Raw genomic sequence first — 16,156 nt, forward strand, 5'->3', positions numbered from 1 at the left:
ATTCATTTGATAACATCTTGCTGTGACCTCTGGAAGTAACCTATTAATTAGATTTTCCTTTAGGATTTCCAATGTGGTTGGATGCATTGATGTCATGCATATATTCATCATCGCACCTTCCGAAAATGAAAAGATTACCGTATTGAATGGAAGGATAGTCTGAGATATATGCCGTAACCACCCCAGCTGTTAAATACTCACAAAATTATTCACAATTTATGTGGTCTTACAAATACAAAAGCAACAGTTATTCTTTTTCCTGTTGGATTTTAATATTCTTCCAATATTGTGTATCTCCTCTTCATCTATCAGTGATGATGCAGGGCCAGCTTCTGTTGGCCCAGTAGAAGTCAAATGTTAATTTCATTAGCATAATTTAAAAAAATTTAACAGGTTGGATTAGAGAATTTAATTATGTGAAAAGAGCATTATACTATGTGGAAACAGCTGCTGCACATTGAAATAGACACTGAATTATATTTATTTAATATGTCAAATGTTTATAAAGTCATGTCCATTAACCTTTTATGCTTAAAGATTTAATTGATTAAATTATGAATTTATTGGTAATTTTTAGTTGCTGCCACATTTTTGTTTTGTTTTGTTTTTTGCCTGTGGGATCCCATGAAAATGAGTATTAGTTCAATAACTTACCTTTCTGTCAGTTTTCACCTGATAATATATCAGTGAATAAGAATTATACTTGTGTATTGACTCGGAAGTATGTGGACGTCTTTTTGTCGGGTGCTGTTGCGTAATTTCAGAGCTCCATTGATCATGGCTTTTCATAGTCGTGGTGCACGCGCTTAACTCAGAGTCAACCTGGTTGATTGAACTAGCTCAATTCAGCTGTTCTGAAACTGAAAACTCAGAGTTTCCCATCTCAGGGTAAATCAACTTTTAACTCAGAGTTGGTTGAACCTCCTTATTGAAACAGGCCTCTGATCTACGGATATTATTTTTAATTGAGTATTGAAAATGAAAAATGGAATATATATATATATATATATGCGTGAGTGATACATATATATATATGCGTAATATGTAGCCAGCCTTATCACAAGCTATGAAGTTTTCTGTGTGTATATGTGTGTGTATATATATACACACACATATACACACAGAAAACGTCATAGCTTGTGGTAAGGCTGGCTACATATCACGCATATATATATATATACACAGAAAACATGTCATAGTGTCATGGTGTCACGTGTGGTGCAGAAGAAGACGAGGAAGAATAAAAAGTTCCAAAGCAGCCTTTTACTACAGTATAATACAAACAGGTAGAGACAGGCAGACGGTTCACACACACTTAGTGGGACGGCGACGGACAAAGACTGACTGAATAGAATGAAAATAAATACAAACACTGATGAACTCGGATTAACAGAACACAGGTGACATAGATGATGAGGTAACAGGTGAGACCGATGAACTAATGAGGGTTACCATGGAAACAAATGAGTGGGGGGAAAACAGAACAAAGGAAGACTAATGTGACTAATGAAAATACAAACAAACACAGACACGGTACACATAGCTTGTGGTAAGGCTGGCTACATTGACCACGGATGCATTTAGGTGCTTAATGGGCTAATGGTGGCTGTCAGGCCTACAGAAAAATACACCTAGTCTTTGGCTATGTTGCTGAGTATTGCTTGCAGATGTGGAAAATACTGTCTCAGAGCCCTCTGCGCTTTCCTGTCTCGCAGAGAGGTTCCTCTCGAGGGGTTGAAAGCCACTTCCTCCCTCAGTGCTCAGTGGAAACTTTAACAACACCCGTGAGGTCAAGGAGACGCTGTTAAGAGCGGCATCCCTTTCCTTGTGCTCGATATAGCTCACCCTGCCCTTATCAGAACAATGGCACGACCCAGCGCCACGGAGTGCTCCCCTCGCGATATGCCGCTCCTGCTTCCGCTGCCCAAATTAACAAAACCCTGAGCTATTGATAGTGGCTCTATACAATAGCGATGGGAGAAGATTTTGAGATGGGAGGGGGGGCTAAATGAGCGGCTGCATCTACGGGACAGTTTATTTTTCTGGTATTCCAGAAAGGCAAGACTGCAAATCTCTTAGGTCTTGTTATTAGGTTCACTGTGAGATTCTACAGCATTATGTCTCCTTTGTTCAGAGGCTTTTCTTTGATTGTTATTGCGGGTTGATGTTTACAGAGCAACAATCTGTGGTCTTCGGTAAAATAAGCATGACTTGATAGTCTTCTAGTGCTGCAGTGCATGCAAACATCTACTTGAACTCATAGGTGTTTGGTGTGTCCCAGGGTGCATTGCCGTCGGAAACTTTTGTGGTTTTGAGATGATGTTGCATTTATCATCAGAGTGGAGGTCGCTTACCTTTAGTTCTCCTTTTGACCCTGTTTTGCGTGCAATCAAATACTATTAAATATGTTAGTTTTCACCACACAAACTTAAAAGAGTTTTCTCTTTAACTCATTTTCAATATTCAGGTTTTTTTTAAACGCTTATGATAAAATTAGCAAAGTCAATCCAGGGAATGAACTGCAATACATTCAGAATGTAAAATTGAGTTGAATTTGAATGCGCTTCAAAAACTGTTCAATTCACTGCCTAATTCATGCAGCAAATAATGAGTAATGCTCTAAAGAATGTGTGAATATAAGCACACCTGAATTTTTAACCTTTTTTTTCTCATCTGTTCATTAACATCTGGAGTTGATTTTAAAATTCTTAGCCTACTAAAACAAAAACAGAACATTCACCCAAAAAGGATAAATCTGCCATCATGTACTCATCCTCATGACATTTCTCTTCCCTGGAATAAAAAAAGAAGATTTGAAGAACCATAAAAATATTATAAAAGTATATTCCAATTCTTCTGAAGCTGTATGATAGAACTGTGTGATAGCTTTGTGTGAAACATAGTCCTGAGAATCCATTTAAGAAGCAGCAATGTCCAATTTGTGAATGAATTATTCTTTTTTAATCTGATTTATGTCAGTGAATAAGCTCATATACTTCACAAAACTGGTCTGAAAGGTTCTTTCAGATATCAGACTGATTCAGTTCTTGAGTTTACCTAAAGGATCAAGATGAATAACTTATTCACTACTATCAAATTATTCAAAAAGTATTTGAACATAACACATATGGACCACATTTATGATACACTTTCAGAAAAAAAGGTATAAAAAAGCTGTCACTGTGGCGGTACCTTTTCAAAAGGTACACCTTTGTACCTAAAGAGTGCATATTAGTCCCTCGAAGGTACATATTGGTACCAAAAGTGTACATATTAGTACCTAAATGGTACATATTAGAACCCTTTTGAAGGGTACTGTCCCAGTGACAGCTTTTGTACCTTTTTTTCTGAGAGTGTACCTTCATGATGCTTGCCAGCATGCTTTTGCATCCTTTTTGATGTTCAAAGATTTCAGTTATCATTCATTGTAATTGCATGGAAAAGGGTTGCCAAAGGGATCAGTAAATGACAGAATTTATTTTATTTTTTTGGGTGAACTAACCCTTAGTATTAAAAGGAGAAAAAGTATTTCTCCAACCACAAACTAAGCCATGCAAATGCGATTCTGCATGCAAATATCAGACCCCGTCTAATCCGAATGCAAGCTACCCTGTCTAGAGAGGCTTGTTTACCAGATTCGTAAATTCGTATTGTTTCACCGTATATTGAAAGTTATACAATTCTTAAATGCCACAGAGGTGAGTAAATGATAACAATGTTTGGGCGAACTATTCCTTTAAAATTATGATTCGATTTCTGTAATTTCCTATAAGAATCTGAAATGAAAATCTATCTCATCATCGGTCTGCAACACTCACAAAAATATTTCATTCATCATCCCGTTTCGGGAAAAGGAAGTCAGTTTCTCACAAATCACATTGGTGATGTCAAAACAAGGTGCTGACCTCATCTCAGTCTGAAAACACTGGTGACACTGTCCTTTAGTTATTTAAAGATATTATAAACATTCAGATGGCCGACCCTCTTGACTAACAGACCATGAAACCCATTTAGGCACATTAAAAGAGCAAAAACAGTTACTGCATCGAGTTCATTTTACTCAAAACATTAAACTGCCACCTTTTGTTAAGAGCTAAATCTTTAAAAAATTGTTACAGTGCAGATGCGACAGAGCAAAGGGTTTCAGATATAATCTTTGGACCAAAATCACGGGCAGGTGTTATACAGTATAAGCTGTTTCTCATGTTATCCCAAACTCTTAGAATTACAGGTGAGTTTTAAAGAACACTGAACATTTGCATTGCTCGTGGCCTTCGCAGGCATGCCATAGAGTTTTAATGTGGTCTCTGCACATTGAGCTTGGCCTGCCAGCATATTTGCATGGGCCATTTGTGCTTTTGAATGCTTTGTATGGAAACAAATGAGAAATCCACATTACCCTGCACTTTCCTTCACTCAAATTCCAGCTTCCGTTGTGATTGCACGCAGCACACTAGTGTATGATTTTACAGATTTTTACCATGTCATCTTTCATCACGCACATCTGGAATTTTATCGTCCCCGTGCTGGTTTTTTGTGCCACGTCAATCATCTTGGTGCTCAAAGCGTTACAGGTAATAGATTCTGGTTTGCTTCAATTTCTCTGTAGTTGGACTGTAAAATCACATTCTGGCCCTTTGAGTGTTCATTTATTAAATATGACTAATTTGACTATGCTTTCATCTATGAATAAGAGTGCAGTATAGCTCAGTTTAACACTTTTTTTTAACGCATTTTCCACCCAAACAGTAGAAAAAACGTTAAAAACCCTGCTATTGGCTTAAAGCCACATGAGATTTAGATGTTTTTACAACCATAAATCTCACATTTTTTCATGGAAGCAAATAAGCTGTGAAAGTAAACAACTGTGTCAGACACATTAAGAAGTCTTTATGATCTAGTGCTGTTGTTTTACACAGTGCGCATTTTGACATGACTGTGACTCTCTGATTAAGTCTACAACTCCCGTCTCTTCCTGCGAGTTTTCCACTTGTTTTGTTTTCCCACATCCTTAATATTTACCTCACTATAGAAATGTCTCTCAGATCCACTGTTTTTAAGTGCTTTCTGCAGTGGCCCAAACCACAGCACATCAACAGCATCTGTTTCATGCTTCAATATTCAAGTCACATTCAATCTTAGCTAATCTGCTGAAAAAAAATGTTTTTTTCACAAAATTGTAGAATAATAAATAATAATAAACATTAAATTATGATTATTAAATGAATCCCATACACAAAAGAAAATTTAGAAAAATATTTAAGGTGTCCTTTTTAAGTATGTTATCTGAATGCAAAACTGTGCAACTGAATTAAATGAACCTACGATTTTGCTGATGTCAGAATATTGAAAACAAACTGCTAAATGACAGACTTGACTCCTTGCTTAACTTTTTATTAAATGTTTATTAAACCTAAAAATAGCAAATACTAAAACATTTAATATTGTATAAAAAATAGTTTTATTATAAAAATAAAAAGTAACAAAACCTCACCATATTCTTTATTTTGGCTGCATTAATCACGTGCATATATTCTCTACATCCATATCCATTATGGATAAAAAAAATGTAACGACATCTGCAATATTCTGTATAGCTGCTACATCTATGGGATGCATATCTATTCCACTGTCACACAATGTTGCTTCTAGTCAGCAGACACATTTAAGCAATTTATAAAAAAATAAAAAAAATACACTGAATCTTTCAAAAATTAAGACTGTTCACTAAAAAAAAAAAATATATTTTTGAATTGGGGGGGGGGGGGGTAAAAAAAGGTAATAATAATAATATTAACAATAATTATAGCAATAATAGAACGTTTAAAATGTTTATATCAAAGCACTGCATTCAAATACGGCATGTGAATTGCTGTTTTCGCTTTTTGGACATTTATGAAATGGCTCATACGCAACCTTCACACACTTATAGCTATAATCTTATTGACATCAGCCCTCTACTTTCTCAAGCAACGATGGCGACCCCTGGATCACTGAGTTTCCACAATTGTCTCTAGGGGTCAGGATAGGGGACATGGAGAGGACACACAAAGCAAACCAGCCTTACAGATACAGACATGCCCCGACCCCTCTCTAACAGCATCTGAAGGGCGAGAGGAACGGTTTTCCTCCACTGGAGCAGAACAGGACAACCTTCATGTGACAGATAAAACTCTTGCTGCTCTCAGATGATGGTTCATACCTTTTATGGGCCTCTTTCTAGACTAAATTAAATCAGACCTTTTCGGCATAGACGCTACAGGGAGAAATTCTTCAGTTACTCACCCTCATGTTGTATCAAACTGGCATTCTCATATGCTATCTACTGTATGTACATGGAAGCGAATGCGGACTAAGGTGTCAAGCTCCAAAATTACTAAAAGCAACCTAAAACTATAAAAATGTTCTCATGAAGCCATGTGATAGTTTTGCATGTTGTATTCACTAAAAATCTTGACATCCACTCTAGTTCCCCCTTTGCATGACAGAAGAATTGACATCCAGTCTGTGAACAAATCATTAAACATTTATTTAGTTAAATCTTTTCAATGAATCATTTGAGTCGCTTCATAACACTGATCTAAAAGATTTTATTAAAAAATCAGACTGATTCATTTCCTAAGGTCACAGGAGTTATACTGTAGGTTTACTAGATGAGGATTTTCAGTAAAAAAAAAAAAAGGCTTACATTTTTGTCACAAAGCTATCACATAAAATAAAAAGTCCATATGACTTCTGCATTATATTTTATAAGATAACTTTGTTTTCAAAGATAAGTGTTTTTTGTGTGTGTCATTTTAGAGCTCTGCGTTCACTTTCATCATATCATATGGAGGAAAAAGGCAAGAATATGAGAATTTCACATTCTGTGTCACAAAGCATTGAAACCACATGTAGCTGAATAAATAAATAAATAATAACAGAACTTTATTCCTTTAATGATGTCCTAGCTGTCAACTGATAAAACACTGTAATTTAATTCTGATTTTAATGTATTTTATAACCATTGATTGATAGTAAGGGTTTTTTAATGACAAAGCGCCTCTGAACAGATTTTGAATGCTCTCTGTGGCTCGTGTTTGTTGGACAGACAGGTTCTCTAGATTGGGAAGGGGGCTGATTTGTGGTCATTGCATGTCTAGAATTGAAGTGCTCTTCCTGGGAGAGCTGGCTCAAAATGTGCTTGGGAGGGAGAGAGGCTTCCCTGGTCACCCGAGGAAACCCCTCATCGATCACTGAGAGCAGAATAAAGAATGTGTTTACCATGCCAACATGGAGAGTTAAAGAGTTCTCACTCAAGGACATTTAGTGAAGTGGAATAACAGTGTAATGGCTCAACAGAGCAGCTCTTCTCGAACTAGCAAACAGAGTTTTCTGCAGGGAGCGAGTATGTCCAAATAGAGCAAGAACATTTTGAAACGGTTCCAGGTGAAATTGTTCCCCTTGGCAGGAAAACAAGCCTGAGAAAAAAAAAAATGCAACTGCACATATTCATCATTTGTTTATGTGCGATATCTGATTGTTTGTTTGTATATAAATCCTTTGCAAAAAGCAATTTACTATGCAGTGTAAACAATGATATCAGCACTGACCACTGTAGGAGTGCCAGCAAACATATGTAAATACATGCAAAAGGCCTGTTTGTTTATTTTCCCACATGTTGTGCTAGTCTGGGTTTTGTTGTAGGAAAATGAACCCCACCTGCCAAATGTCATTATATAAGTAATTACTTATTCAAAATAAATTTGGGCAAGATATATATATATATATATATATGTATATATTTTATATATTATTACAAGTTAACAAATTATTACTATTTTAAAAAGTAATTTATTCCTGTGATGGCAACGCTGCATTTTTTTTATATCATTCTAATATGCTATGATTGTTGATGCTATTCATTTTGAAGCAGTTGTGCTGCATAATATTTTTGAACAAAAACCATGATACAATTATATATTCCTACTGTAGTGAAAAAAATAATGTTTAAAAGTATAAATATTCCATTTACACTCTCAAATAACACAATGTCATAAAACTGCATGCATGATAATTATAAAAGAGCTAGAAAATGTTGTTTAAAATACCCTGTTATTACTGTATATATTGTTTTATAACAAAGTTGGAAGACGAAATTCCTATTGTGACGTATATCTGAGTGAATATGATCCGAGCGAATGATATTCACTTCTCGAACAAGAAAAAAAAAAGTAGGGCAGGACTTGATTGGATGGTTGTGGTTTGCTATTGCTGTGATGTCATATGAGTGACAGGTTGTCCCGCCCTCGCGCCTGTAAACGTGTCAGAGAAAAGAAGAGATTATGCTGCAAGAGGGAGAAGTTATTTCGATTAAAGATTAAGAGGGCTCATGCATTAAAAAAATAATGAACTGCACAGATAAATCATTTTGAATAAAGACGGCAATATTCCATAAAAAAACAAGAATTGCCAATTTTGATTTCATGACTTTAAATGGGGACTCATCTTGCTCTCTTTTTGTCATTGGACAGCATAAATCATGGAAGAAGATCAAGAACATGGTGCACTGGTCACCATTTGTTATGTCCTTCAAGAAGAAGTACCCTTGGATCCAGCTGGCTGGCCATGCAGGTAGGCCTAAAAAAGAGCCGTAGATGTTGGATAAGTTTTCATGAATTTAAGCCAGTTAATACATTCAAAACAGTGCATAGTAAATTGCTTTATATTTGAAAGAATTCTCGCTACATATACCTTGTGGTAATGCTGAGAATTGCAATGCATTGCCATTTGTCTCTCTCTGCTCTCCTTAGGCAATTTCAAAGCTGGAGCTAACGGGCGCATCCTGAAGAAACACTGTGAGTGTGAGCAGCAATGTCTCGATAGGCTAATGAGAGACGTGCTAAAGCCCTACGTTCCCTCCTACCATGGAGATGTAGAGAAGGATGGAGAGAGGTACAATCAGATGGAGGACTTGCTGGCAGACTTTGACCTACCCTGTGTCATGGACTGCAAGATGGGCGTCAGGTCAGTTACTGAGATTTGAGCACTATGCTGCTAAACTGCCTCACCTAATCTTTTACTTCACAAAAATCCATCTACAGCCCTAGAAAAGACCAAGAACACCCTTGTAACCACCTAGAGTAGAGACCACCTAAATCTGACCCAGAATAACCTAGCAACAATATAGCACTCTACATTCTATAACACTCCACAAACCCAGTACACCACTGCAAACATTTACCAAGAAAAAACTCACACCATTTAGCACCACATAGAATACCTCATTAACCTCAAAGCAACACCCAAGAACACCTTGACAACTGTCCAGCAACGCCTTAGCAACCATTCACTAATGCTCTATGACTGTATATAACCTTGAAAACTTTAGGGTTTAAATTTGATTAATTTTAACTTAACTTACTTTTTCTAGTTTAGATACAATATATTGTATTAAACTATTATAAATCGTTTTCGTTAATTGGAATAAAGCTGAAATCAAGTAAATATTATTTATTAGATATATAAACAAAATACCTAACCTAAATTTAACTTTAAAAACTTAAATGAAAATGAGAAATGTTGCGTTGGCAACTAACTGAAATAAATGAAGTAATACAAATGAATTTAAGCTAAATAGAAATATAAAAAACTAATAAACATGACAAAAGCACAAAATTATTAAAACAAACAAAAAATTTATCAAACTTATAGTTACTAAGAAAAAGTAATCTGAACATTAAAAAAGCAAATTCAAAATATGAATACTATAATAGTATATGAATAAATACTATAATTGTTCATGAATAATGCTTTATTGTGCTTAGTTGCTAATCTAGAATTAGCAATTCTAATAAGTTCTTCTATCCTGTTTGAAAGAGTTCAAAATTCAAATCGAAAATTGTTTCTTGTCTCTTGTGTATAATATAAGAAATATATATAGAGAGAGAAAGAGAGAAATGAAATTCATCTATAAAAACACTAATCAAAATAAATTACGCCAAAAATTCCCCTCCCTGCAAAAACGGAATCTTCATCTTTTCTTATCTTCCACTTATGCAACAGCATGTCCGCTGCTGAAAATCTTTTATGTTACTTTAAAATGATTAGTTCCATTGACCCATTATTTGTACAGATGTTATACATTCCAAGCACCAGAGAACTTGAACAAGGACCTCACTCCCCAGAGATTTCACAGCGGAGCAGCTCTGTCATCTAATCTGCTGAAAGATAGCGGTGCAGGGAGAGCATGAAACACATCGTCCATGCTCATCACTTTTTTCCCTACTCTCACATTTCAACTTTCTCATCTCTGTTGTTCTGTTTGCTGTTGCAAGCCTGACCGAATCACGGCAGCAGCCATGGACAAATATAGAGATAACCAGATGGTCAGGATATTAACAGAATCCTCGCTGGCCTGGCCAAACAAAACAGTGTGATGCTTTCAGATTCACACACATTCAGTGCGCTTCTCAGTTTCTAAGGGAGTGTTTTCCAAGAAAAGTCAAGTTGGAGAACAAATATTTATTTAGTTATCATGCCATTAGCTAATAAGACAAACTACACTTTAGTAGGCACTACAAATTTCAACAGAATATGATTGATGAAGCAACACAAGCAACACGTCAAATGACAGAAACTGAGCCAGTGGGTCATTTTTCTCCCCTCTTGCAGGACATATCTGGAAGAGGAGTTGACGAAAGCCAGGAAGAAGCCTAGCTTGAGATCTGACATGTACCAGAAGATGATCGAGGTGGATCCCGATGCCCCCACGGCAAAGGAGCAAGAACAGAAAGCGGTCACTAAGCCTCGCTACATGCAGTGGAGGGAAACCATCAGCTCCACCGCCACGCTAGGCTTCCGTATCGAGGGCATCAAGGTGAGACGTTCGGTCACAAAAGCTTTAAAGGAACTTTGACTTGTTTTCATCATTACACTCGTCTCAACTGAAAGGTTGAAATGAAGTTGCTCTCTCAGTGTGTACTAGACAAACTACATAATCTACGGGTCATATCGACCTGTAGCTGCGTTCACATGTAGCTTATAGCACAGTCAGAACTAAAAAAGTCAAATGTAACCATGTCAATAGGAATGAATTGTTCTAATCCAATTAAAATTTCATTCATTTTCATCCGAAAATAGAAAGTACTGTGCATGTGCAATGACATACAGATGAGAAAATGAAGTGTGGAAAGAGCTGTTGTTGAATGAACAACAAATGAATGTCATAAATGATTGACACAGACGCCTTGTTTTGGGCACGGACAGTAGAAATCGATAAATATTAAGTCTGCTCTTTAAGACAAGGAAAAGAAGCAATGTAGGAAAATGGTTAGTATGTGCAAAGAGTGGGAAATTCTCTGTGTATTCATGCAATATGCGCATGTCAAAAAATATATTCAAATTTGAGGCTTGTGACATATAAATGCGCACATCAACCCGATCACTTTATTTAGCGTTCATCTAAACACAAAAGGTGTCCATGTAAACGTAGCTTGGGTTTACCACGTGTGCTAAATATTGCTTTATTCATTTTGAGTTAAAAGGAATATTCCAGGTTCAAAACAAGTTGAGTAGCCTGCAATTAATAGCACATGTGGCAAAATACTGATAAAAGAAAATTAATCTGGGTTATAGTAAGGCAATTGCAATGGAAGTAAATAAATCCAATTAATAAACGTTAAAATACTCACTGTTTTAAAAGTATAACCACAAGACATAATATGCTTAATATGTTAACATGATATTAATTTGACTTATTTGGCATAATAAAAAAATCATAATCCCAAAAATGACTGCAAAACTTTACAGCTCAAATAATACACAAGCTTCCACACATGAATTGATATCACTTACTAACCTTTTCTATGTAATGTTATATTCAGTTTTACTTCATTGCCATGACAACAAAACTGTAAAATACTGTAAAATACACAAGCTTTCACACAAGAATTACTGTAATACAAGTTATTTTATAACATGCTAAGCTTTCTATTTCTATTGTTAAATTCTTCATAAATTGGCCCCATTTATTTGCATAGTGCCTCACTGTAACCTTGATTTTAGCTTTTTGTTAAAGAAAAATAGGGACGAGACGAAATAATTTTTTGTGAGAATGAACATTACGCCACAACAATGCTATTCATTGAGCTTAACTTTAATCATGAGTTGAAAAAAGGGATCTTGGAACGGTAGTGCTGTTTTATCTGAGAAATCACGGTACCGTTTTAATTAGATCCCGAACCTCACACTGAGGTGAGGGGGCAGGATTGGCTTTTTTCAAGAGGTTGATTGTGACTGAATGTTCCTGTCACACACACAGCCTGTTTGTGGCACGTTCTTTGAGCTCAACATCAGTCAGTGACAGGCTGCAGCTCTCACAACATGATTTCAGTTCTGTAATTACGGCCTAGATACACTGCCCTAATAATGTAAATACACCCTCATGAAAATGTCAAAAAGACTTTATACAAGTTTAAAAACATTCAGCTAATTAAGCCAAACCAGGCGGCCGTGATTCCATTAAGACAAGCACGAGGAGATTAGAAAGCTTATGTTCGGTCTCTGTCATGATTTTCCAAAATAAATCTTTGTTAATGAGAGCTCTGCAGATGTCCTGCATGAATAGGGAAGTATAGGTTCTTCTTTGGCACTTTCCATTAGCACAAAGGGCAGGTTCTCCCCCTCTTTCTCTATTTCAGTGGACGGGGGATGCCCTGGGCGGATCTACATAAAGTCTTTTCTGAATAACAGGCAGGGTTGGGGTGGGCGATATTACCAAAATCTTATATCACGAATCACGATTTAAGTAATTTTATTTAAATGATATATATATATCTTAATATAGTTATTTTATTGCTTTAAATAAGGATTTTATTATTTAATTTTTTTTATACTATTGAAATTTCATATCACTATCCAAAAAATAGTAATAATAATAGTAACTCTCAATCTTACAGAAGACAAGTAAACAGTCATTGATAAAATAAGAACAAAGTAACTAATTACAAGAAATAGGACAACAAACTACAAAAGGACAAAGACACAAATGAAATAGACCTAACTGAAAAACTTCACGCTCTAGAAATACTGTAATAAATACTACATAAATTATATAAAATAATCAAATGTATAAAAAACACAGCATAGTCTTGACTGTGTAAGTTAAATATACATTTATTCTTATTAAATACATAAATTCTTATCAGTCAAGAGCAGTAAGAGATTTTCTCTTTTGTTGTTTGATTGACAGTAATGACACAGACGACAGCAGGAATATTAGGCTGCTGTCACTTTAAGACCGAAAGCACAGATCCAATACAGTTACACATGCGTTTTCTTTCTCAACTGTTTACATTCACTTAACATAAATGACTGTTTATGAGTAACTTGCAAAGATGTAAGTATGTGTACTTAACCGTTTAAGCCTATTTATGTGGGAAAAGCACTCAGTCCTCACACACACTGAATGAGCAGCGGCTTTATGTGTGCGCATCACTCAGTCTCTCAAAGAGGGTGCGTATATAGCGAAATTAGTTTTCTTGCGCTGCCTATTGCGCTTCAGTTTATTTAAAATCACTTGTTATCAAAGTGCAATGCTTAAACGCATTTAAACGATAATCTTTCGTTACCATGCAGAACAGCGACGTCACATGAGAATAACCGTTATAGAGACAATAGTCCAAAATCTCTACTGGTTGACACATTTCTTGCAGTTAATATGGCCCAGACTGTTGAGCTTCCTGTTGTTGCGATTACTGTCTTAATTTAGAAGCACATACATTTGTCCACAGTACATAGATATGACATTAACTTGCCCTCTGATGTTCACGATCACTATTACTATGGTCATAATTGGGGTTATTTCAACAAATCCTTAAATAGTATTATTAAACTAATATAAAATAATTAAACTTGTAATTGATTGAGCTATGAGCAACATTGGTAACATTAATAAATTATATTTTAAAATATATTCAAATAGAAAAGTTATTTTAAATGGTCATAATACTTAAGGGATTAGTTCACTTTTTAAAAAACGTTTGCTGATAATTTACTCACCCCCATGTCATCCAAGATGTCTTTCTTTCTTCAGTCGAAAATAAATTAAGGTTTTTGATGAAAACATTCTAGGATTTTCCTCCATATAATGGACTTCATTGGGTACCAAACGGTCCAAGGTCCAAATGACAGTTTCAGTGCAGCTTCAAATGGCTTTAAACGGCAGCAGACGACAGGGCCGGCCTGAGGCATAAGCGAACTAAGCGGCTGCCCCCTGGTCCAATCGAGTTTAAATTATTATTATTATTTTTTTAGATGACTTAAACAAGTGACATAAATGAAAGAATGAATATGAATGAATTAATGAATAATTCAAGACAAGAAAATTCTGATTTCATGATCAATATAGCCTACCTGCCAACAACTGCTGCTGTGTCTGCCAGCGTTTAGGTCATGCGCATAATCTAGACACCTCGCGAGTGCATAGACAATTCGTGCGTAGACAATTCATAGTCACGTAAGTTGGAGAAAATAGCGGCAGGGGAACTTAACCTTCTAGGTGTAAGGGTAGCAGTTTGAATAAATAAAAAACATAGCAGTTTGAGCTCTTCTCCACTTTATTATACCACACATCAGATCACTAACTCAAAAACCCGCGACACTCCAGTACCAAGTGCGCACGACCCATTCCTATCTACGGCAAGCCCTGAGGGGAAAAATAGATTGCATACACACATACAACGAGCGCCAGTACATCATTATCGGTATTATAGTAACAGACTTTGTTGGATTCTGTCATCTACAATCCAACAAAGTCTGTTACAATAATAATAATAAAAAAGATTTTGAGGACAGTTACACTGTATTGAGACAGTTGAGAAATAATAATATTTTTACAGTTTTCAACAATAATTGTCATTGTTGAACCCTTGCTCTTATTATGTTTCTGATTTCTCACTTTTGTCATTATTTTAGCAAATAATTTATTTTATATGTTTTGAGACAGTTTGTTTTAAGAAGTTTCAAAGAGTTAGTAAAAGAGTAAAGTAAAAGTTAAAGCTTTTTTATTTAAGTAGGCATCTATTTTTTAAGTATTTATTTTGTATTAATACATAACCTCACTGTATTCATTTATAATGTATCATTATTGCGTGACATTTGTGTCAATAATCGTCAAGCACAGGTGACTTCGTGTAGTGGGAGGGGGCCCCCAAATCAAATTCTGCTTTGGGCCCCCAAAAGGCTCGGACTGGCTCTGCCAGACGATGAACAAGGGTCTTATCTTGCGAAACGATCGGTCATTTCAAAAATAAATAAAAAAGTTTAAGTTTTATAAGCACAAATGCTCGCCTTGCTCTGTTCTGTGATGCGCGTTCGTGACTCTCCTGTTCGAACTCGTTCATCCAAATGAACAAATCTCTTTTCGAGTCATTCGTTCATTTTGTTCGTTGAGTGAACGAACGAAATGACAATATAATGTTTTTTGTTTGTATTTTTAATCAAATAAATGCAGCCTTGGTGAGCAGAAGAGACTTTTAAAAACATAAAATATCTTACAGATCCCAAACTTTTGAACGGCAGTGTATATATATATTTTTTTGTTTTGTTATTTTGATCGGCACAATGAATTCATCTTCCCTTTCCCTTCTACAGAATGAGGACGGAACCGTAAACAGGGACTTTAAAAAGACTAAAACGCGAGAACAAGTGACTGAGGCCTTCCAAGACTTCGTCAAAGGAAACGAGAACATCCTGGTAAGTCTGCGCTCATGTGTTTTTGTGTTCTAGGGCCTTCTGCCAATTTCAGTCTCTTGGGGCACAAGCAGGGGAAGTGAGTGACAGGTGGAGCCAAACTCTCTCATTTACCCCCCAGGGTGGTTTGTGAACCTAAGGGTTTCCTTTATGCGGTGCAGTCCCTTCAGAGTTATAGATGTTTGAAACCAACGAAAGCTCACCTGCTGTCAGGGAAAACCACTCTTTAAGATGCACACAAACTTGATTATATTACAGAGAAATACACACATGCAGATACACCGCGCTTTGCATAATGCAGTTGTTGACACATGACTGTGTATTCTTGTGACATTAAAGTACTGTAAATGCAATCTTACTGGTTCAAATATTAATAGGATGTTGGCACCTAGCACAAAGAAATTACATTACATGGGAGGATTCC

The 16,156-nt window shown here is 36.0% G+C and overlaps 2 protein-coding genes across 3 annotated transcripts in view; one reads left to right on the forward strand and one right to left on the reverse strand.

Moving 5' to 3' along the window:
* The window catches only part of LOC143729596 (uncharacterized), a 700,608-nt gene that overhangs the window by 594,148 nt on the left and 90,304 nt on the right, over positions 1–16,156 (reverse strand). The window lies entirely within an intron of this gene.
* itpkb (inositol-trisphosphate 3-kinase B) overlaps positions 1–16,156 on the forward strand; it is a 31,701-nt gene that overhangs the window by 13,401 nt on the left and 2,144 nt on the right. For both annotated transcript variants that reach the window (XM_077220915.1, XM_077220916.1), the window contains exons 3-6: positions 8,514–8,613; positions 8,793–9,006; positions 10,654–10,858; positions 15,634–15,735. In XM_077220915.1, the coding sequence (XP_077077030.1) occupies positions 8,514–8,613; positions 8,793–9,006; positions 10,654–10,858; positions 15,634–15,735 (621 nt within the window). The remainder of the gene's footprint in view (positions 1–8,513; positions 8,614–8,792; positions 9,007–10,653; positions 10,859–15,633; positions 15,736–16,156) is intronic.

This window comes from Siphateles boraxobius, unplaced genomic scaffold (genome assembly GCF_051911475.1).
Source record: "Siphateles boraxobius isolate OS27281-9 unplaced genomic scaffold, OSU_SipBor_1 8, whole genome shotgun sequence".
Taxonomy (NCBI): Eukaryota; Metazoa; Chordata; class Actinopteri; order Cypriniformes; family Leuciscidae; genus Siphateles; species Siphateles boraxobius.